Raw genomic sequence first — 25517 nt, 5'->3', positions numbered from 1 at the left:
CAATTTGCAAGTTCTGTAACCTATTGTGGCTAATTTTATCCACGCTCCCCCACAGCAAATCCACCAACCAGTAAAAAATAAAAAAGCTCAAATTCAATATCTTTGATAAATTGTTTATTTAATTTTCGTTTTGTTTGTTTTTTTTTGTGTTGTTTTTAAATTTTTGTTTTTTTAATATTTACTTAATCGTTTTATGTTTCATATTTATTAATATTTTTATGCTTTGATTTACTTTCTTACGATGTATATAGATAGATATATAAATGTAGATGTATATATATATATATAATTATATATATTTTATGTATGTATATAATATTACAAAATACAAATATAATGAGATTAAAATCACTTTTTAAACCTACAAAGATAGAGGAGGATTGTTTATTAAACTTTACTCATAATATATATTTTATTTCTGTTTGTTTGTTTTTATTTTAAAGATAAACTTGATTAAAAATGTTTTTGATTTTTTCTTTTTTTTATTATTATTTACATTTACTTAGATGATAAATTTATATTCTACGATATCGTACGATATTACACAGTTTACATTTTGTTTCTTTGTAATGAAAATAAAAATATTGTTTCTTTTTGTTGTTTAAATAATAAAATACAAAAGAATAAATTCACAAAAAGAACTTCACAACAGTTTTGCTTTTATTTTGTTTATATATATTTTTTTTTTAATCACTCATTCTTTTCCAAAAGAACAAATAAAAAATATATTAATTAATCGCAGCAGTTACATAATTATATAATATATACGTATTTTTAACAAAACAGTTATTATTTATTATTATTCCAAACAAAAACACAACATTAAGAATATTATTTTTGATTTATTTGTTTTAATTGTTTGTATTGTTTTAACTTAAAAAATGAGTCTCGCAGTCTCTTAATTAAAATAAACTTAAACTTATTAATTTATAATAATTTTATTTATATATTTATGCAACAACAACAAGCGCAAAATTAAACTAAATCAATATTACTACTAAATACTAATAATTATTTTTATTGATAAACTAAATCAAAATTAGGCTAAGCCGAATAAGGTAGTCACAGCACGTGAGCTTAAAATAAAAGAAATTAATATATAACACATAAGATTAAATAAATTTTAGAAAACAAAATACACGTTTTAGAATAACGTGATATGATTGGTAGAGTTTTTGTTTGTTTGTTTGTTTTTCATAAAATTTGGCACATAATTCATATTTGCTTTCATAATAAGCGCCTCTTTATTTGTTCAAAAATTCTTATTTTTACTTTTGATTGGCTGAGTTTTTGGAGAATCTTTGATTTACTTGAATCTCCGCATTTGCTGAATATCGCTGAATTGGAAATTTTCACTTTCTACATTCTATAAAGAAAAATGTAACGATATTCTAAAAATAACAACCATATGGTGGGAGATTTTTTAAGTCAGCTATTCAGCACTCTACTGGATTGTTGATGATTTCCTCAGAGGAAAAGCTTCATGAAAAGAGATGATTATAATTTCATGAAGTCAGCTGACAAAAATCATATTTTCAGCATTTTTTGAAGACAAGAATTGGCCTTGAAGTTTTAGTAAAATAAGCATCTTCTTTTCTTACAGAGTAATTTTGCTGAATATGAAATTTAACCTCGCAAAACACATCAATTTGACGAAACCTCACTCTGGGTCCGTTGTCGTTTCTCCGGCACGATTCCGTCCATGGCTTGTTGCTCTTCGTCACTACTGCTGAATGGCTGAATACGTCTTTTCAAATTTTGATCAACATTATTATGAGCTGAGTTCTCTTCGGCCTTTCCACCTTCATCCATGGAATTTTGCACATCGTAACCATCTTCACTGCCACTGTCTCCACCATTGATTGGATTCGAATGGGAGGGGACATCGTGCATTCCCGATGGCGATGTATAATTTCCCATTGTTGTTGGATCTTTGTCCATTAGTTTCTGGGCGAGTACTTTGAGGCTTATCAAAGAATTGTCACAGTCACTGGTGTCGATTTCGGTGAGGCTTATACCAGACCGTTCAATTTCGGCATAAGTACCGAAGGGCAACTTTGTCAAGCACTCCAATTTCTGGACATGAGTCTTGGAGCGAAGATGTTTAGCTAGATGGCCGTGAATTCTAAAGGCAATCTTACAATCAGTGCATTCGAATGGCCGGGGGTTTGATGATGTCGGTACACCAAAAGTAGAAGTCATGGTGATCTTCGTCCGATGGCCCTCAGAACGTTCGTGCTTCTGCAAGTGGCCCTGGGTGCGAAAACTTATGCCACATGGTTCGCACTTGAATTTCCTCTCCATATAATGAATATTCATGTGGAGTACAAGCTGATGCTGCTTTTGGAAGGTCTTCGAGCACATTGTGCAAACTGAACGCCCATCACTAGAAATTGGAACTCTAGGAAAGACTGGTTGTTTCTCACTCGACGAACTCTTGAACCCATCCTCTCCAACGATAACTGTTCGTGTGGGCACGGTGGAAAAGTCAGCACTTGTCGATGGAATGGTAATGCTACTCGCTGTTGATTGTGGTGTCGATGCAGTTGAAGTTTCCACCCCAGCAGCCTCGTTTTCGGACATGCTTTCATCTCCGCTCTCTTCGGGTTTCGTTGAACTTGAGGTCTTCAATTTGGACTTTGTCATTTTAAGGTATTCTGAAGCAACACTTTTAGCATTGCCAGGGGCTTTTATTTTAGCTGCTGTATCCTTGGATGGCACCGTTATCGTGGGCTCTACAGTGGTGGAGAGAGTTTCTTTGTCAAGTTTGGGAGCGTCGGGCTGCTTCATTGTGTCCGGCTTAGTTTTCACTACTGGATCAATTATCGGTTCAATAGTTTTGCCTTGGCTTATGATTGCCGGGCTCATCATGTATGTGCTGGAACTAGAGCTCACTGTGAAGTACCGACCGCTGGCAGTGTTGCTTGTATAGGTGTTGCTTGATTCACAAGCTCCCTCAATGGTATTTCGGTTCATTTGGCTCTGCTTGATCTTATGATAGTACAGAGCTTGCTCTGTGAGATAGGCATTGTGTAAGGCACTGCTATCTACTCTTGCCACAGAGCAATCAATAGAGGAGCGGACTCGATCGGTCATATTTATCAATGACTTCATGAACATCGATTCATTGCTTACAGCACCAATAACAGCGCGAATTTGTGCCGCCGATTGATGTGGCATTTGGGGTAAGGTTATTTGCTTCAACTTTGAATCGATGGGTTCAGCAGAGCGAGGTTTGGTCAAGTCAATTGGCAGCATGGTGCTTTCATCGGAGGTTCGCGCGACTTTGGGCTTGGATTCCTCGGGATTCGAGTAGTACTGCTCCTGCTTCTGATAATCAAAGGGAGGTTTCGGTGATGTAAACGACACTACCCGCCGCTGTTGCTGCGGCGTTGGATTTTCGTTATGATGATATGTGTAGGAATCTTTGGGCGAAATACTGCTGATTGGTGGTGTCATAGAAAGTGACAGCAAACAGCGAGCCGCCTCGTGTTCCTGCAGGCGTGATTTTGAGTCGTCGGCATCTATTAGGAATTTGTATTCATAAGATGCCGGTTTTTAAAGAGAATCATGAATAAATTAACTTACCACTACTTTCGGTTTCGTTGTCGGAGAAATCATCGTCACTTGATTCTCCTGGTAAGGATGATGTTCTTCCACCTCCTGAATTGATCGATTGTTGGTCGTATTCAAAATCGGGTTCCATAAACTCGCCGTCAGCAGGCATTGGTCCCGGATTGATACCCAGTTCGATGCACTTCTTGAAATGAGTCTTTGACTGCATGTGTTTGGTGAGATTACCTTTTGTCTTAAAGCTGTAAGCAAAGATACGCAATTAAAACATTTGTCTTAATGGGACAGAGTTCGCAGTTAAACTTACCTAAAGTTGCAGTGCTTGCAAGTGTATGGACGAACGTCAGTGTGGGTCCTGATATGCTTCTTTAACATCGACGGCTTCTTGCAACGAATTCCGCATTCAAGACACACGAATCGACCTCTACCACGTCCTCGGATGTAAGTATAGTCCTCGTGAGACTCATAGCCGCCTACAAGTAGTTGCTGGCTATTTGAACTGTCCTTGTCAGCTGCTGACTCAGATGTCTTGGAAGATTCCTCAGATGTTGGAAATGGCAATGGCTTCAATTGGTGATGGTAGAACTGGTTCATGTTGTTTTCGAAAGGAGTCATTACCGTGCCTTGGGAATGAACCGTTGAACAAGTTGTTGGCCCCCCGGCTTTTGTGTTGGCACAGGACTTTTGACGAGCGTCATACAAGGCCATGACGGTTTTCGGCTTGAATCCCATTGGATGGGGATTGTTTTCGGCACACACCTGCCAAACACTGTACATGGACAGTTTATGTAGATTGGCAACATAGGATGGCTGCGGACAGTTTACGGTGCAATAGAACATCTTTGTGCTGCACTTGAGGCCGAGATAGGTGTAGGCATGTCCATTGAGGTACATCTGTGCACAAGCTTTCGATTGCCTAGGTGTTTCGGGAGAGATCAGGGGCAGAGTATTTGCATTTGGAGTGATTCCATGGTGACGCTTAGGTGTAAACGTGCCAGGTTTAAGAGGCAAGCTTGTTGGTCTCAAGAACTTCGTACGCTTCGAGGGCGATGACTTATCTTCGATAGATTCAATACCAGAATCACTGGGTTCTGCGCTGCGGCGATAGCTTGAATTCGATGTATCAACATGAAGTGGCGTCATTGCCTCTTGTGATCGCGTGGAAGTGATTATTTCAGGTTCTTTTGGCAAATTGTCAAAATTGAAGTGTCGAACTTCCTTTTCGGGCTCCTGAGATTTGGTGCCTTTTTGTGGGCTAACATTGTCAGCCATGCGCAAGAAATTGAAGGACTTTTTAGGAACTTCTAAATTTGCTGGAGTTGGCCATCGGGCAGCCCTCAGTGCTGGGGACGGTGGAACTCGATTGAACTCACTTGGAACATTGCTAACACCACCAAAAGGTGAAAGGTTTCTTCCTTCAACATCCATTCGCATTGATTTTGGTTTCGGACTAAATGCTGACGATTCCATCGTACCAGAGAGCACGGCCGGGCTTGAAACTTTCTGTCGATTCGGGCTAGGATTTCGCGATTGGCTCGGAACTAGTAATTGCTGAGGTGGAGGCAATTGGGGAGTTAAGCAATTTGGGCCGGGGATTCCTGGGACATAGGGAATCATTTTCTCACCGCTTCCATGTTGTAGGATCGGAAGCGTCAGAGGATTGAAGGCCGTAATTGAATTGATTGGCGGAAATTGGAAATGCGTTGGCCCAGACATCTGCAAGCCTGGTGGAAGACTTGGTGTCAGAGGAGTTATGGGAATCATCATCTTGGGCGTTGTGCCTCTATTAGAAGGTTGTTCCTTTGGCTTGGGAGATACCTCTTGGAAGCTTCCTCCGGACAAGAGCGGTGTACGGATCATCTTCGGACTCATATCCAAATCGGGACACTCGGAGATAGGAACCATGCAGCCACCAGAGGACATGAAGCGCTTCGTTATTTCCTCTTTCTTGTCAACTATTTCTCCTGGGGCAGGGTAGTTAGCATTAGGCTTGACTGGATGTGGTTGTGACGTGGATTGATGAAAGCTCGTGGAAGGTTCCTGTTGATAACTCCTGTCATATTTTGCTTTCTTGTTGACCAACCGAAAGGACTGTGGGGTCTGATCATCGTGAACTTTTCGGATGACAATTTCCTCTGATTTCCTATCGTTATGGTTATAAGCTTCGACGAGGGGAGTTTTGCCCAGCAGTGGTCCTGGTGAGGGCAATGGGGCGTCAATGAAACGATTATTTATGACCACTTCTTGCAGAGGAGCGGGAGTGGAATTCGGTCGAACGGTTGATGATGACGTTAATGGCACAGGATTAGAGGAAGACGAAGAAGCTTCTGATGCGGCAGCAGCAGCAACAGATGACGCTGTAGCAGCAATGGATGTAGATGAACTCAATTGATCAAGAACAAGATTACTGGGTTTGGTTTTTAATTGTGACCAAGCGAGCTTTACTAGAGACAGTGGGTTCTTGGAGTAGAATAGAGATGATTTGGCCAATTTCGCCAGTGAATTCGGGTTATTCAACTCGGGCAGGCTGACGTTTATAGAATTTGACCGGAAATACTTATAGGATGGTGAAGAGACTGGGCTGGTAGGAGCACTGGAGGGCGTGCCCTGGCAGTATGTGCTATTGTGCACTTGAAGGTCTTCAGCAGTCCGGAACTCCATGGGACAAAGTGGGCAAATGTAGACAGCGTCTTCACCCTCACCAGTTGGAACAGCTAAGCCTCGAGCATTTAGCAATAAGTTTTTGATGATTGAATTACTGGGATTCTGCGGATGTTGGGCAGGACTCTTGCCTCTACTCGTGCTGCTGGTTACAGCGTTATCGGGCGCAGGCGAAGACCGTGATTCAATTGAGAGACGTTTTCGGGAAAATGAACTTGTGCTCGGAACATCAGCCGGATCGGTCACCTTGGACAGATTTAGGGGCACATTGATGGCTCCTGCTGGTGTAGAATCTTTCGGCTGCGATTGTATCGTCGGTGGCGAAGAAACTGAGACTGGAGGCGGATTATGTGGAATACGAGGCTGTTGTTGCTTCTGCAGATTTGTTGGCTGGTGTTGTTGGGTTGGTTGCTGAAGTTGTTGTTGCTGCTGCTGCGGCTGTGGCTGTTGTGGTTGTTGAGGCATGGGAGGTATCATTATGCTTACTGCGGCAAGTTTGTGCAGATTCTTCGACATGCCATTTATGGGACTGTTGAATGAGTTTGCTGCTAGCCTCTGAATGTGCTCATCATTGAAGCCTCTAAGATACTGTTGTTGTTGTTGTTGCATTTGCTGCTGTTGTTGTTGTTGAAGCTGTTGCTGTTGTTGTTGTTGTTGTTGTTGTTGCTGCTGTTGTTGCATTTGCTGTTGCAATTGTTGTTGGTGTTGCAACTGCTGTTGTTGTTTGTGGACAATTGCCTGAGCCAACTTTGTACTGGCACTTTCTCCACTTGGCACTGTTGAAGATGGGACTAGGTTACTGTTGCCGCTAGACGCTGGGCTCGGTGTATTGGCATTGGTGAAACTCCTCGAACGGTTAAGGGTTTTAGGATACTTCTTTTGCAAGAGCAGTTCCTTGTTCTCTACAATTGCCTCGTTCTGTGATATGAGTTTCGATATGTGCTCCTGCAGACGTTCCACATTCTAAGAAAAAAAGCGCGTTAAAGATCAAAAATACACAAGAAAGAAAGAGAAACTTACCAATTGATGTCCACCTCCTGCAGCAGCAGATAACGCCGCCTTATTTGACAGAAGAGAACCAGAACTAGCTTGATTAGCATCCTTGTTGCCACTAGCCGCCGGTTGTATATTTGGCGAATGAGACATTCCTGACCCACTTACCGGTGGGGGAATTGCCACTGCTTGAGGATGATAGTTCCTATGTGAGGAATTTTTAGTGGGTGGATTTGTTGTAACCTGCATCGGCGATGCCATTACACTTGAATGTTGCAGCTGATACTGTTGTTGTTGCTGCTGCTGTTGCTGTTGATAGTGAGCTGGTGACACGGACACCGTCATAACATCTCGCTGGTTGCCAGACGGAGGAGGAAGCAGATGTGGCTGTGCCGTATAGTAGTGATGAAGCATTCCGGGATTGACATAATAGCCAGTTGGCGACACATGTGGCGGCAGTGTAAGGGGTCCTTGCATTGGAATCAACTGGTGGTTGTTGCTCATATGATGATTTGAAATCTTATGGGAGCTGCTCAAATGCTGTTGCAATGCAACTGGTTGTGGTGCCTGAAGAGGGACTTGATGATTTTGTTGGTGAAATTGTGATTGTTGTTGTTGTTGTTGGTGTTGCTGTTGTTGATGATGCTGTTGGTGTTGTTGCTGCTGATGTTGCTGTTGCTGTTGCTGATGTTGGTGTTGTTGCTGAAGTTGCAGTTTGGCTATCGCTGCAGATTCTTCTTCTTTCAATTGAAGTTGCTGATGTTGTTGCATTTGGTGCATGTGTTGTTGTTGCCTCTGGTGCTCCTGCTGCTGTTGTTGCTGTATCTGGTGTTGCTGTTGGTGTTGTTTTTGCTGTTGTTCGTGTTGTTGTTGATGTTGCTGGTGGATCTGTTGTTGTTGTTGATGCTGATGTTGCTGTTGGGGTTGTTGTTTGTGTTGTTGTTGCTGTTGAAGTTGTTGATTATGCTGTTGGGCTTTGTTAGGAGAATAGAGAGCAGCATTATGGAACTTTGGTTTATAAGGTTTGTCATTGGAATATTTCTGATTTTGCTGATTGGATGTGGAAGTAGCAATCGCATTAATTGCAGATCCATGTTGTGGCTGTTGTGGAAACAATTTTTGATGCTGCAACTGCTGCTGTTGATTGGCGACAGTAGCAGCAACCGTTAATGTCCCTCCATTTGGATGTGATGCCAAAATATTTGGCTGAAGGAAAGTCTTTGAATTAGGTGGCGATGATGAGGTACTTTGCTGTTGTAAAACTTGGCTCGACAGAACAGCTGGTGATGATGTCCTCTCATCAAGTGGAGAAGTTGTACGGCTTATCTAAAAAAAATATTCTGTATTCAAAAAGAGTTCAAAGAAGTCAAGTAATTTCAAACTTACCACATCTGAGCTGCTATTACTCATATCAGGATCTTGTTCCTGATCTGAAGCACCCATAGAGCCTTCATCTGCATCGGTTGGTGGTTCTACACCTCTCATCCTCAACGCATGCGATCTCGATCTATACAAAAAGAAACAGTATTATAAATATTTTCAATAAGGCCTGAATGGTCTTGACTTACCTGCAATGCTTGTAGTAGTTACTTTTTGTCTTAAATGCAAAACCGCATGTATCACAGGGATATGGTCGTTCATTTGTGTGTGCACGGATATGTTTCTGGAGTACCGATGGTTTAGTACAATTCAAATTACAATAAGGACAAACATGCCTTGAGAGTTGTTGTCCAGATGAATCTGATGTACTATTACCAACAGTTGGTTTCGGTTGTTGTTGCTGTTGTAGGTTCGGTGTTTGTTGGGCGAGTTTTTGATTTTGTGGCCCCAACACCGGGCTAATACTAGGCGTCGTCGTCGTTGTTGTTGTTGTTATTGCTGACGTTGTCCTCTGGACTTGTCCACTAATTGTATTACTACTACTTATGCTATTACTTAGGGCTAGATCACTGTTGTTGCTTAGATTATTACTACTACTGTTCTTGTTGTTGGTTAATTTCTTTTTATCATTGGCACTATTACTTGCTGTTGTTGCATCAGATACAATTGGTAGTGCCACATGACCATTTGTCAATGGTGGCACTCGATCTTCTGATGCGGCACCAAGATTTTCATTTACCACTAATGCTATTGGTGGGGATTCAGATATCGGTGATGTTGATGGAGGTGAGGATGAGGTGGAAGATATCGAAGAGCCTCCTTTATCGGTAGCATCATGTTGCTCCAATGATGGATTGTTATTGTTGTTATTGTTGTTTGGATTGGTGGTTGTTGCGCTGGCAATGCGCTTAAATTTCTTATGCAGGTACTTAAGGTTGTTCCATGTTGTTGTGGACATCGATGATGATTCATTTACTAAGCTCTTGGTATTAGTGTTATTTTGGTTATTGTGATAACTATTGTTGTTGTTATTGTTGTTATTATTATTATTGTTGTTGTTGTTACTACTTAAACTACTACTATCACTATTGGTGCTGCTACTACTGCTGCTGATAAGTTCTGATGTAAGCTTATTTGTTTCGCTTATGGTCATTTTGGCGTTTTGAGGGTTATTATGATTCTCCGAAGAAGATGAAGCGTTCTTTTTTTCTGAACGATTGGTTGGAGTGTTGGTGGTGGTTGGGGCGGAGGTGGTTGTTGTTGTTGCTGTTGATGATGGTTGTTGTTGTGGTGTAAGTGTTGCTGTTGGCGAGGACGATGACTTTGATGGTACAGCAGAGGAAGTTGATTGTTTCCCACCGTTGCTCGTTGTTACTGTTCCGCCAGCGGATTGTTGTCTATGATTTTGCTGCTGCTGTTGATTGTTATTGTGTTTTTTACTATTATTAGTTGTTGTACCACTTAAGTGATTATTAGTATTAACGGTGGTTTTGTAGTGCGTTTGTGATTGTTGCTTCTTGGATGTAGTCATTTTCTTGGTATCATCCATTTTGTTTGATTTTGTACCGCCCGGGTCATCTAAAATTAAAAAAAAAAAAGAAAAAATTGTTAGATTTCTTTGAATGGATTCTTAAGAACTGTAATAAATATTCATATGCCTACACCTGCTTCCCTAGATTTTAAAAATCCACTTGCTTAACAATTAATTGTCCTACATGTTCTTCTTTGGAAAATTGACTTCTATAATCCTCATAAGTGTTAAATTTTAAATCTCATCCTAGACAACTGGACTGATATTGTTATGTGTATCCAATTTAAAGGGTATCTTTTTATTAAAACGACATATAATAAAATATTTAAATGGAAATTGCTTCCGAAAATAAATTCATTTAAAAGAAATAAACTTTATATACTTTATACTTTGCATATAAAATAAAATATAGTATAATTCCTTCGAACAATACAAATGTATAAGCACTTCCATAGAATCTCAAAGTTCGTTCAAGCTTCAAGCTAAGGAAGGGGAAAAACACACTTCAAACTCAAGCTACTCGTATATATATTTTCGTCTATCTTCTTAAAAATTAGCATGAAATTCCTAGGATTGTTTTGTTTATTTTTAGTATGCGCAATTTTGTTTTAATTTATTTTTATATTTTCAAATTACGATGAAAATATTATATATGTATATTCCTATGTTTTTGTTGGAAATTCTGATTTATTTTTACTAAGAGTTAAATTGTTTAAGATTAGTCAACAAAAAAAAAGGAAAAGAAAAGAGCGCAAGAGGTATGTAGATATTTCTATCTTCTTGTGTTTGTTTTCCTCATATTTTTTGCATTGTTCTGTTTTAGTTTTCCAACTAAAAAAACAAAGTAAAATACGAATAAACAACAACAAAAAAGTACATTCATTCATGGAATTCACCTCGAAACTCTATAACACTATGTATGTACGATATTTTACAACACACCGACGCGACTTGATGAACGGCACCATAGTCATACAACCTAGAAAATAATTTTGTTTTTATTTTTCTCAATTTATCATCAACATCATCAGGATAATCAACACCACCATTTTTATCTATCTGTAGATATAAACAATCGACCATAACCAACAAGCATGCATCAACCTACGCCAGAAAATGAAACATCATGCAATATTCCAATGGTCAGCGAGTGATGATATACAACAACAAACAAAAATAAAAATAAAAAAAACACATCATGTCAATCTCATGCATTTGCATAGTACGAACAGGGGTGGATTTGATGACGAGGCCTTATGAAACTTTAATTTAAAGAATAGTTTAAGGTTTTTAAAAAAATCATCGTTGGGCGCCACTTAATATTTGCAAATTTAAAAATTGTTATTTATTTAGTAGAGATGGTTAATATAGGGTTATCTAATTCTCATATTTTTGGCTATAAGAACTTGATAGCTTCACAAATTCCATCTAAAAAGTTTGGAATTGATTTTGAGGCTTTGAAAAATACACGCAATTTTTCAAGAAAAACAGCGAGCTGTGATTGCAAATGTATAAATGCTGTGGTGAAACTTCTATCGTTCTATTTTTAGTAATGGCGAAATTTCCAACCAGTAATTGGAAAACCAAAAAAAAAATAATGAATTTTTGGGATGAAATAGTTTCAAGTGTTTCAGCGGAGCTTGACTAACACAGCCTCTTCGTAGTGGATTATTGACGATATTAGTCACCCCAATATTTTGAACAGATCTCTAAATAGTAACATCTTCGACTACGAAACGCACCATCCTTAATTTAACAAAAACTTCCAAGTGTCCATCTCTTTTTCAGTTCTGGAAGAATGAGTAATTTTTTAAATACATAGCGAAGGATGTAAAACAAATCACGGGATCGGTGGATTCGAAATCGAAAGACTTAATCTGTGACTCTCATTTCGTCTTCCCAATTACTGTAACCGGAACTTTTAGAGATCAAAGACAAACTTTATATCGATTTGACATAAAATGATTGTATTTTGTCTCCATAAACTCAATAACAGTCCAAAATTGCCAATTATCTGTTATGGAGATTGCAGAATAGTTCGAAATTCATCCCGATTTGGATGTCCGGGTAATAGAGGCATTCCACAAAATTGCAAATCTGACGAACTTGCAAAAGAAATGGAACAATTTCACCTTTGTTGGACAACAAATCGAACATCGGTATACCCTCAGATACTTGTGAACTTATGCTAAAGCATGATCCTTACAGAAGACGAACCACAGATGGACTAATACCACCACTTGACTGTCAACTAAAGTATTTTGGATATAATAGATAGGTAGGCGTGATTTTGGATTTTTGGAGCTGTTTTGTAAAATTTTTGTGCATAAGTTCCTACATTCATGTCCTGCTTTATCAAAAAAACAAAGACAATACTTAGGAAACTTCTTGTATACAAGAATTCTAGTGACCTGAGAAAATTCTGATATCTATTGTCTCAAACGCTTTATATCTAGCACCAATTGAGTTCAACATGTTAAAAAGAGCCATGTGGTATCACAACGAACCAACTACTGGTTTAAATGCGTTGGCTTTTCCTGTCAGCAGCCTTTTTAATCTAACCTTGCCTTACCCATGAGGATCTTAAATAAATTAATTTAGTTGGTCCTAGGTAGGTAGGAAGGTAGAAATGACGATCTAAAGGCAACCTAGCCTGAGATCCAATTAGCGCTGTAGTGCGCCGTTTTGATACCAAAAAAGTTGGTCCTTATAATTTTTCTAATAACTTGCAACGTTCAACCATTTCTTTGTGCCAGTTATGTCAGGAATGTCCGAATGGCTAATATTAGAAAGTACTTTTTAATCTGAAAATTTGTCAATTCCTTGGAAATCGTGGATTTCGAGTATCACAGACAGTGATTGCACCTAGACCTCTGGCATGACAATCCTATGCACATATCATCACGAAATGCGGATTTCGCTCACTTTAAAAATGACAATTCTGCTAACTACTATCAAACAAAATAAGAAATAAGACTTATGGCCAAATATGATTTGACAATAAAAGTGTTCTATAGCTTTGGTGAACAGATTACAAATTTTTAAAACAAATTTGGTAAAGTATACTGAAAAAAGTCATAGGCTGCCTTCAATCTCAGACAGATAGGGTATCCGGATACCTTTTTGTTAGTGTTTTACGTGTAAAATAGCAGCTGATCAAAAACAGCTGAGATTTCTTAAAAGGAATTTCTGGGGTATGTAGGTATCTGACAGAACAGCTGATTGAACACATGGTTGAATTTCAAGAAACTTGAAATGTTAATGTTAGTTGAAGTTTTATTTGAGGATATTCTGTACATAATAAACGATGAAGAAGCTATTTGATTCCGAATTTTAGAAAGTTATTATGATATATTTTTTTAAACTTCAAAATTGACTTATATCGTTTCTGTTAGGATAGTTTTCTGTTAAACTTAAATCGTTTCAAACCGGAGATTTCGCAAGCAAATTATTAATCGTATAGAATTCTAATTGAGCTAAGAGAATATTTAACATAGATTACAAATTAGGGTTATCTCTTATTTATTAAATTGTTACGCACCTATCAATTCATCATCGTTCGACGAATCAATTCAATTATTCATTAAATGTTTTATCTTACAACAATTTTAATTTCGAAGCTTCAATGTTTCTCTGCTTTTTGTGAACAGCTGAAAGTTGTTTTTATTTTTTGACAGTTATATGAAAATCCACCTATCCAAAATACCCTATCCAACACGAGATTGAATGCAGCCATACACATTTCATTCGTGTGAAAGTTAGTTTGACAGGTATCCTCATCGGAACTTCATAAACCTTGAATCAGCACACATTACAAATTCAATAAATTTAGGGTTTCAAAAAATTCAATAAGTAAAATTATGAAATTCTTGTCTTTTGATTTTGGCAACCCAAATAAGGCTCATCCGGGCCCCATTTGGTAAATCAATCCCGCCCTGGTTAAAACTATACCTTCAGACAACATGCTATAGAAAAAATTCATTTGGGTAACGTATACTTGGCTAATTTTAGTTTTATAACAGCGGTTTGTTCGTTGTTTGTGCCTGTGGCATTCACTTCTGTCTGTCTGCATGAATTGCTGATGATATTTTGTAAAGTTCATATGAATATACATATGGATAGTATAAGTTTAAGACAACAACACAATGCAATGACAACAAGACGCGACGACAGCAACTACGACACAATGTTTTGTCGACGACGAGGACGACGACGACCTTTGTATCTAAAATGTGGTTCGAGCACACCACAAGTTTTCAAAAAGAGTCGAATCGAGAATGAGATACGTATCTCAACTCAACATGTTATTTTATTTCGTTTTTATTTGAGGGTGATAGCGCTGGGTATTTATGTATATAGAGGAGCGATAGTATAGTTATAGATACAATTTAATGTTACTTGCAGATGATTCTCGAGTGATGTATTCAAAGATTCAGCTAATGTGTGATATGTCTGAATGTTTAGTTATATAGCAGGCAGTGTGTTGCTTTTTTTGTTTGGCATAAATGATCGGTGATTAAAACTCGCTGACGTATGTTTATTTGAATTGTTTATGTACATATGTATATATCGACTTATTACAAGAACAACAATAGGTACAAACAAAAAAGATACTTTGAGTTTGTATAAATGTACATATGTTTCGTCGATCTATCACCGCATATACGATGATGCAATCCCTAATATGAGCGTCAACCGGCGCGGCGGCTGGCTATGGTGTTGAATTAAATTTATATTTTATTATTTTTTTTTTTGTAGGTTTTGAAAAACTTTGTACGGAAAAGTTTTTATTTATTATTCATTGAATGATTTTGGATTGTTTATTTTATGATGGGATTGGTGTCTCATTAAATAAATATAGGTAGGTATTTGCATTGTGATTTAGTTTTGTTAAATTTGTTTTTATAATTAACATAAATTATTAATTAAATTAGGTACATTTTTTTGTTATTTGATTTTAAACTTGATATGATTGAAACTTGGCACTCTCCCATTAAAATATTTATATTTGATATTATTGTTCATTTAATACCCTTATTAATTTAATGATTATCAAATAGCAAGAAACGTACACACTTTTTTAATGACAGCTAAGAACACATACAAAAAAATATTACGTATACGCCACAGTGTACCGGTTTAGTACTTAAGAATAGTTTAATGATACTAATGAAGTGAAATCACTGTAATTATTATTTAGATACTGTTAGTCATGTATGGGATCACCTTTAACTTACATATTTTCAGAACAAGGTTTAAAGGTCTTGTGAGTCATACGAGTATAATAATGATAGAAAATGTTTTTTATAGATTTGATGTAAATTGAAGTTAAGAACGAGTTTCCGTGTTGGGATATTAGTAGATAACTGTTATAGATAAACGAAGACTTAGGCACTATGTGTAGGCTACAAAGTCTTCAAATAATGTTAAAGGTTGTCAATCGGCAAATACAAAAAAAAATCAACATCTTGATTGAAGTGTGCTATTTGCCAAGTTTATAAGTTGAATTTATGTATAGATATGATATTGCGAGCGGCAGCACGCTTTTCAACCAGCTTACATATGACTCACAAATATCAGAGAGTCAAAGTATATGGTGCCAAGTCTAGTATGTTAATTTTTTGAGTGAAAAATTTTTCCGTCACTAAACTACTAAAACTTGAAAGAATTATATTGAATGTTAATTAATGTTAAACTACTAGATTGAAACCTACATTTGGGATACAAATTGGTTATTTGATGGCCTTGGTAAAACTCGATTAGTAGTTTATATAGCTTCACAGACTGAGTTTTGAGTAATATTTCATATTGGACCACGATGTTTAAGAGTTTAAGTCTTCAACTGAACGAAACAAAGAAGAATTGAAAAGGAGATTACATTGCATTGAATCACATGTTGGTTAGAAACTATGGAGTTAAGATAAGAATGGAAGATGATAGTGGAATGTCTTATCATTGTTGAGTTATAGTTATAGACCCAGGGACTGATTTACCAGTCTTCATAGATATATAGATAGTTTTATTTTACACCTATCTAGGCTCTTTAAACATTTGTCAGTTTCAAAGTTATCGAAGTTATATTCTTTGTCCATGCCTTCTCTAAAAATACCTGAAAGTTTATTTCTTGCAACTTCGAAATCAAGTCTCTTTACCCTTTCTGTTTCAGGATTAACTCAATTTGTTTTATCAGTCTCACTAAGCCTGGCTCAAAAGTGCTTCATGATTACTCCAAAAGTGTTTAAGCTTTATGAACTTTTTTGAATTTTTTGTATTGAGTTTTGGCACTTCCAACGCATTGTTGAAGTCTTAACCTTAAAACATTCGACTGTATTCCGTTCTAGGCTTGCCTTAATTTGTTTTATCAGTTTCACTATGTTTGGCCTCATAATGACTTGAAAGTGTTAAAGCTTGGGTTTTCTAAGGCGATGCAAGAAGTTTTTCTCCCCCTCTGACTTGGCAGTTATATAAGACTTATATACATATGTATGTACAAAGCTTGAGTATAATTTCCATCTCTGGGCTGGTACACTTGCAACCTATTTAACCTCTTGGACAGCATTAAACGTAGAGCATTTAAATTAATTGGTGATAACACAATCATAGGATCACTTACGTCGCTTGAACATCGTCATAAAGTTTCTTGTGTCACCTTTTTTTACTGTTATTTTAACGGCATATGCTCTTTAGCCGTACTACGCGAATGTAGAATGCCTTGCAACACTCTGTCTTTCCCAGTCATTGCAATATTCAGGAATTCAAAACCAATGTACACCGACATCTCCTTTAAACCCCCATTTCCTTTTCCTAGTGCTTACACTGTGTCTAAGAGTGTGCGCTTATACAAAAAAAAGAGGCTGGAAAGCGACCCACACTGATAGCTTCCCATCCCGTCTGTCGATTTGTCTTGCTTAAAAGTTTGTCTATATGTACTCGTATCAATTTTTACCAAATTTGAGTACTATTTTTTGCAGATTTTATTTTTTATGAAAAAACGGACTGTTTGATTTTTATATACAAATTACTGAAAAAAAACCGTTAAATGGAATTTTTTCAAAAAATATACTTGTTTGGTAACACGTTACAGTTTATTATATAAAATTTAGTTCAAGTCTCTAGCGTTTTTGGTTCGTAAGATATTTAGGGTTAATCAAAATTTTCACCTTTTTTTCAAACTGCTATGTTAAAAAAAACACCTAAGCAATTTTCTTGAGAGCCCCTTCTGCATCTTTCTGCCTTATTATCTGTATAACAAAATTTATTTGAAGTCAATATCTCTTCTGGTTCTTGAGCTATGGAGGACGAAAAAAACGTCGCGAACTTACGGACGTACGGAAGTACAAACGTACGTACACACGCACAGACATCTTTCTAAAAATCTTTTATTTCGACTCTAGGAACCTTGAAACGTCGAGAAATGTCAAAATGTTCAATTTGACAAATCGGACCCATTACAATAACTTCCTATAGGAAGTTAAAAAGCTTTGTAAACTGTGACTAATTTTGTAAAATGTTAACAATTTTTGTGTTGAGTTTAAACACTTTTAATGCATTGTTGAAGTGTGAACAATTCCATATTTAGTAATGTGTAAGTTTTTACTTGTCAAATGCATACAAATGACAGCTTCAAACTGACGGATGCCTACAAAGTGGACTGCTCAAAGTGAAACCTCTTATTGGAAAATCCATTATTTATAAGCAGCATTGAATTTTGGTTTCAAAGTAGCATTTTAATTTTATTAGTTTATTCTTCTGCAGTTCTGAGTCCTAATTCATCAATATCAACCTCTTCTTCAAGTCATTGTATTGTTTCTATTTATTGAGGGTCTTCACTGCGTATACGTAACATTTTTTTAAATACTTAAAAGTTAATGTATTAAACTGTATTAAGATAGTAAAGTAAATGAAATTTTATGGAATCACATCAAAGCATTCATAATATAATAATATCGTCGATTTTTCAATCGATTGCACTCTGTCACCCCCACCCCCTTCTAAATGGTAATTTGATAAATAAATTAATCTTCTCCCAACAAACTTCACTTACGTAAAAAACTTCTTATTTAATATTAAACCATTATTTTACTTGAATAAAACAATAGAATCAATTCAAAAAGACATATTTCACTGGCAACATTTTAATGATCAATTCAAATTGAAAACCAAAAAAACTTACTTAGTGACGTAGTTTTACCACAGAAAAAAATAAAAAAAAATAAACAACAATCTTAAATGGTTTGGCAATCGTTCTGAAGGCAATCAGTAACGTAAATCTGATGTATGTAAGTACTACATGTGTTTTTGTCTTTATGCAAATATAATTGGCGATATAAATTTCCCCCCAATAACAGATGTTAAGTAATTAACGTCTTTAATGAGGGATTTTTAATAGATTATTCATTCTTCAGGAAATATACCTACATATATATTGAAAGTCAATAACAAATATTTAACAAAGCAGCGGTACATTTTTATAATTCCTATTCTAATTTTTCTTTTTTTGGAATTTTTGAAAAAAAAAACAAAAAAGAAAATTTATACAAGTGGAAGTGGCAGACGTAAGCACGTATCATTTTTATACATATGACGAATAATGTCTCTCTTTAAATAAAATCATTTTTATTATAATATTGTTTCTTCTTTTAATGTATTCTCTTTAACTACCTATGTGAAGAGGTAAGAACATATAAGTATATATATTTAATACTACTTAATGTTCTTATCAATTTTATAAAGTGTGAATAATTCAAAATGAAGAATATGTGTGTAAAGTGTGAAATAGTTATTAATATTTAGAAAATAAAGATAAGGCTTTTTATTAGTTGAAGTCAAGAAAAAAAAAGTAGAACGAACTTAAAGAGATCGCTGTGTAATCACATAGTTTTCTTAATAGAATTGTTAGTGGCATGTTAAATAAGTTTATTTGTTGTTTGTATTATTTTTGGTTTTACAAAACTTATTTTGAATTAAATCATCAGATGACTTTGACCTACACAATTTGTGGTTTATGGCCAAACTTTTGATATGGTATTTATCAAGTTAAACGTACAAGCCAAAATCGTAATTGTTTTTCTTTTAAACGAAAACTAGCACAAGTCTTTAAGAAAGTTTTTTTTTTTTAAGTAATAAAAAGTTTTGACAGTTAATAAATTTGTCAGCCCTGAGCTATTCAATAAATCAGACGCACTAAGGTAAGGTTAGGTAAGAAAGGTTGTCCATGATGGAGTAGGACACACTTAGGTCAGTTTAATGGTCTTTTGCGGTAACACATCAATCTTGAGGCTTTCTTCTAAGCTCAATGAAAACAGTTTGAGTTTTATGAAAAGTGAGAAGCTGATTATGTTAATATGATTTAGATCGTTTAGATCGTTATAGAAGAATTCTTCTACGTAATTCTTGCGTTTTTGAGCTGGAGCAGGGCATGTACAGGTGAAGAACTGTTTCCTTCTCTTCCTCATCCATATAGCTTCTATAAGTTATTTGAGAATTCGCCTAGCCACGTGGCGTGCTTTCCTATTAGGCAGTGCTCTGTTATAACCATTATTGAGCTTATACGCTATCTGCTTGTCCGTTGTCCGTTGAGAACTAGAGCCTAATGACTCACAACTCTCAACCATTCGTGTGCGAGTACTGTTGTCAGGAATGGAGGGGACCTACATTTTAAAGCCGAATCCGTACGGCTAATTTGAGAAAGCACTTTTCATGACAAGAATTACTTTTGGAGAACTTGTCAATTTTTCGCAAGAGGCAGTACCCGTTAAAAAACTTTAGATTTCATAGGCAAGAATCGAACCCAAGACCTCTGGCAAGACAGTGAAACGCACTAACCATCATGCCACGGGAAGCAGGGACCTTGAATGCTTTAAATCTATTGTAGGCCAGATGTTCCTTGTGGGTTGTAGTGTACCATTCCTGGCGAGTTTATCTGCCTCACAGTTTCCTGGAATGTATCTATGGCCAGCACCCAGCAAAGGTGAATATTAAACTTATGTGACATCTAGATTACAAATGATCGACAGTTATGGAATGTTATAGAGTTTGTAGAGACAGAATCCAGAGATTTGATAGCGGCCTGACTATCTGAGAGAATACGTATATCAGATGTTCACCTTTTTTTAAGCCAGGACAAGGCTTCTTTTATCGCCAAAAGTTCCGACTGAAACATGCCACAATGATTGGGAAGGCGGAATGAGATACCTAATTTTAGTCGTTCGGTGTGCTACACACCTTCACCAAACCCTTCTTTTAATTTTGACCCATATGTATAAAAGTGACTTGTCTTACAAGAATGCCCTATTCGCCAGAAAGATTTAGAAGGTATAGAAATCTGGAAGTGTTTGTCGAATTGCAGTTGGGGGATGGTGTAGTCTGTGTGCTTTGGAATCGATTCTAATTACCTAAGATGCACGGAGTGGTTGTCAATTCACTGCGACGAAGCTTTGAAGCGAATAACAGAGCTTGTAGCTATCAAGAGCTACAAGGTAGAGTAGGGTGTCCAGTGCCGCAAATGGGGTCATACAAAGCAATCCGCTAAGGAAACCTGAACTTTGGACTTTATTTATTTCCTCACGGTTTATAGCTTTTTTTAAAGCAGTCTACCACACTGTTACACCTTACATTAAAGTCGCACTTTGTCGCTTTGAATTTCATACTTTTGAAATTTATTCATCAATTTTTGATTTCTACTTAAAGCCTAGTACGCTGCTGATGGGAAACGAAATTTCCCATACAAAAATGACATGACGAAATCATAAACGAAAAATTTCGCTGTGCTTTTCGTTTTTCAGTACGCTGCTGAACAACGAAATGTGTCATTTTAGTGGATAGCTGTACTAGATTTTTTAGTACAATTCTCCACTCTTTTCGTTCTCAATTTAATTGCCCGGTATATTAATTGCTTGCGAAATTTTGACGTTTAATTTATTTATTGGAAAAAATTGTTTACAAATCAAAATTGAAAATTGTTTACTCGTGACTTTCGGTGTTTTTGTTTTTTTGTTTTCCACAGCTGACAGAACTCTACACAAATATTTTTCCGTTGTGGTTTTCGTTTTAATTTCGCTCTACACTTGGAGACCACCGAAAAATTTCGTTTCGCATCAGCAGCGTACTAGGCTTAAACACAAAATCATCAACTTTACTAGAAAAACAAATTTAATTACTTTTGAAGTTGTTTTAAAACCATTGTTTTTTTTTTTTAAATTCGTTCAATTTTCAACGATTTTTATTTTTTAATTTATGTTAAACTTTAAAAGTTATAGTTTAAAAAAGAAAAATAAATGTAATTTTTGAAAATATAAATTGTTTACAAAAACCTTCAGAATAAAAATATAAAACGCAGAAGTTTAATATTTTAACTTTAAATTCTGAATTTGTTGAGTTAAGTCTCTTTTAAGGGGAGGGCGCATTATTTCAAGTTATTACAAATTTTTTTGTTATGAAATAGGCAATACTATTTTTAAAAAAATTCTTTAATGAATTCTCATGAAATTGAAATAACATTACTACCCTAATGTAGATAGATACTTTAAAACTTTTATAATTAAAAAAAATAATACGTATACGCAGTGAAGTACCTCAACAAATAGAAACAATAGTCTGACTTAAAATAGAGGTTGATATTGACGAATTTGGTTTAAGAATTGCAGAAAGATGAGTTTGTCAAAATTGGAGCGAAATATTGGAAGCTAAAAGATTGTTTTAAGAGTTTGTTTGGTTAATTTTACCTATAAAAGAATTTATATACGCTCCATTTTTTATAATTTCATACTTTGTTCTTAACAATTATTGCGGTATATCCTTATTAGAAACTAATAATATAAAATTTTAAAACAAATAACGTGCATCAAAAAAATTTAGAACAATTTGAAAGCAGTATATACCAAATATACTATAAAAAAGATCCAAAAAATGTACTAGTTTTGACAATTTCTGTCCGATTTTGATGAATAAATTTAAAAAGTTGTTCCAAAAACTTATTTTTTTCAAAATCTTTAGAATTGTTTCTTTTCAAAATTCCTAGCAATTCTAAAATAAGTCCTAACTAAACTATTAAAAACTATTAAAATATTAAATTAGAACAAAAAAACTGAAAATATTTTGAGATCTTTGAGACCTGCTTAAGTTTTGAAATACCACTTAATGATCTATGCAGTCATATCTACAACATTTGCGAGGTATTTTTCACTGTAACACAGTTTTAAGTGGATCCTTTTCTGTCTACTTGACGTTTTTTCAATAATTTTCTACAAATGTAAGCTCCTATAAAATGAGTCTACAGATTAACATTTTTAAATACATATTTATATAAACACTTCAACAACTTGTCCAATTGATTTATCAGGAAATAAAGCTCAAGTTATCAGTCTATACATACAATTTAGTTTAATAAATTAACTTCATTGACTCATACACTATTTAATAAAGTATCCCATGGACAGTTTAAAGATAGTGACGTTTATTTTAGCAAAATGATGATTAAGATAGTAAAGTCTTTTTTTTCATTCCGAATCAAGCCTCCAAATACTAAGAATTAGGTTTATTTATCTGAATATTGAATCTTAACGCATGATGATAGGCAATTTTTGAAGATGGTGACGTATTTTTTTAATTTAAGACATTACGCTGTTTATGGTTTTGTGATTGTTTTATCTTGAATTTTTATAACGACATAGGTCTGGTTTGTGGGAACTATCAAAAAATTGATATTGAATTTTGAAAATATAGTAGAAATATAGCGTAACTATTTTGCTATAAATTTAAAGTAGACTAAATTGAAGAGAACGACTTATTTTGCAATTTGTAGTTTACTTCAAAAACCCTGTTTGCAAAAATTTTCAAACCAAATATTTTAATTGGGTTTTGAAATTTAAATATAGTCCAGTCAATGAACGAAAACAATTGCTTTCACCTCAAAAATAATCCAACAGTTTTAAACTTGGCACACTTACTAAGGGATGTCTGGTAATGACCCAAAAAAACAGTCCCCAAGAATCCGACGGGAGCTCTAGCGGCAATGAAGAGAAACATGGTGTTAGTTTCAGTTTTTCACGTTTATCTCGAAAGCTATTTGTCGTATCAAAAAATGTTGTTAAACAAAATTAAAGCTCATTAAATTTTATAAATAAAAGCGTTCATGACTTTTATTCGTATTTGTTATAGTTTATAAAATAACTCTAGCGGCAGTGAAGAGAAACATACGATTTTTCAGTTTTACGGGTTTCTATTGAAAACTATTTGTTGCATCAACAATTTACTTCCACAAAATTAAAGTTTATGAAATTTTCTAAAGAATATGTTATTAATTTGTTTGTACTTGTTTTAGTTTATAAAATAACTCTATTGGCATGTAGGAAAATAAGTAAATTTAATAAGTATTAATTTTGTAGAAGATTATTTTTTGATGCGAAAAATAGTTTTTTAGATAAACCCGAAAAACCGATTAAACCTTATGTTTCTCTTCATTGCCGCTACAGTTATTTTATAAACTATAATCGATACGAACAAAATTATGAAAGCTTTTTTTTAAAAAGTTTAATGAGCTTTAATTATGTGGAACAAAATGTTTTGATACGACAAATAGTTTCCGAGATAAACTAAAGAATCTCCATGTTTCTCTTGGCTGCCACTAGAGCTCATGTCGAATTCTTGGAGACTTTTTTTTTGGATCATACCAGACAACCCTTAGTAAGTATGCCAAGTTTCAAAACTGTTGGATTTTTTTAGGTGAAAACCTTTATTCTGGACTAATGGTATATTTTTTTGAAAATAGAGTTCCTAAAGTTAATGTTAATTAACAAAATCCATTAAAAACGACGATGTTTGAATTGTATGTAAATAAAGTTCTAAAAAAACTTGAATATTGTTTTCTTTTTAATTTTGGCATATTAAAATAGGCAACATTACATGTTAAAAAATAATAAACGTCATTTGAACTTGTTAAAAAAATATCTATTCCAATTAAGCCTGAAATTGTTTTTTTTTTTTGCTCAAGCCCCACTTCTAAGGCTAATTTAGGAAATTCCACTTTTTTTTTGTTGATTTTTAAGTCTTTATTTTTAATCTTTAGGTTTATTTTATAATTTAACTTCAGGATCATAGGGCCAGTCATTAAGCTGTTAATCTTTTTTGTTTTGTCTTTTGTGTTTCACCTACCGGCTTATTAAACAACTAACCTAACACAACTTTAAAAATATTCCAAAACGTGTGCATAAAATTTGTTTAAAATTAAAAACAAAATATATATATTAAATTTATTTTGGACGCCTACCATAACCAACCAACGAATTAGACCAAACCAGACAATAAGTCGAAATTAGTATTCATTTTATTTGTTTCTTTTTTTTATAATTATATTTTGTTTTGTTCATAAAAAAATAAAACAAAATCTCATGAATAATATTTAATTTGTTTATTTTTCAGAAGCAATACTGGTTTCTTAACCAATAGATATATGGTTTATTGAATGGAATGGTTTTACAGTACACACCACTTAAATATCTGGTATTTTCACTTTTTAGTGATATATTTTGATAGCTTATGAATCAATATTCAACTTAAGAATCTAAGAAACAGTAAACAAAAAAAAACTAAATATAGGCAGAATATAACCTGAAATTCATATTAAATTGCTCGGAGGCACTGACGTATATTCCTTAATTGTTTGAAGTGAATTTTTAGTTAAGCGGGTTCCAATTCATTTTTTTTTTTTTTTTTTTTTTCAAAAAATAAAAAAAAAATAAAACAGGGTTAAGCAGTTAATTGTATGAATTAGTTAAACGATTTTTTGTTGTGTTGATAAATTTAATAAATGACGGTAAATATAAATAACTTTTAGAAAAAAAAGATCAAGGATATTAATTAATTAATAATTAAAATTCAAAATTGATTTGTGGTTTCTATTTCGATTTTTTACTTGCAATACATTACATTGGTTGGTAGAGTTTTTGTTCCTGACAGATAAATTATATAGATTTCTTCGAAGGGTTTTGATGGTCTTAGTTCGAATTTGTCATATTTTTTATTCAGATGTCACTTTTTATAACCATATTTTTTTTAATCTACTTCATAGTTTTTACAGTAAAATTCGCGATACTTTCCTAATCTTAAATCCCAATCTTCAACATTCAATTGATTATTTTCAAAATTTCATTAAATTTTCGACAACCAAACTTCATTATTTGTTAGTCTTTTAACCTTTCCCACATAAAGCCTAAAGAAACGCTGAATGAATTGTGTTAAAACGGTTCTTAACAGAAAAAAGCAGAAGGGTTTGAGAGTGATTTTTTTATTTGTTTCATAAGAAATAGTTTTGAGAAGCTATACAAATATTGAATAATATAAAAAGCATCTTAATAAATTTTATTTTTTTAAAAAATCAAAG

The 25517-nt window shown here is 34.7% G+C and overlaps 1 protein-coding gene across 3 annotated transcripts in view; it reads right to left on the bottom strand.

Annotated features, from left to right (window-relative positions):
* Positions 1–230: 230 nt before the first annotated feature.
* The window catches only part of LOC129952038 (uncharacterized), a 183579-nt gene continuing 158292 nt past the window's right edge, over positions 231–25517 (bottom strand). For 2 of the 3 annotated variants that reach the window (XM_056064461.1, XM_056064462.1), the window contains exons 2-7: positions 8796–10185; positions 8614–8734; positions 7255–8553; positions 3881–7197; positions 3589–3815; positions 232–3524 (exon numbers count right to left, since the gene is read on the bottom strand). In XM_056064461.1, the coding sequence (XP_055920436.1) occupies positions 1645–3524; positions 3589–3815; positions 3881–7197; positions 7255–8553; positions 8614–8734; positions 8796–10156 (8205 nt within the window). In that variant the 5' untranslated portion in view covers positions 10157–10185 and the 3' untranslated portion in view covers positions 232–1644. Of the gene's footprint in view, positions 3525–3588; positions 3816–3880; positions 7198–7254; positions 8554–8613; positions 8735–8795; positions 10186–25517 lie in introns of all 3 variants that reach the window. The other variant, XM_056064460.1, reaches the window with a different exon arrangement.

The sequence above is a fragment of the Eupeodes corollae genome, chromosome 3, assembly GCF_945859685.1.
Source record: "Eupeodes corollae chromosome 3, idEupCoro1.1, whole genome shotgun sequence".
NCBI classification, from domain to species: Eukaryota; Metazoa; Arthropoda; class Insecta; order Diptera; family Syrphidae; genus Eupeodes; species Eupeodes corollae.
The sequence above is the reverse complement of the archived record's forward strand: the minus strand, read 5'-3'. Positions and strand labels throughout refer to the sequence as shown.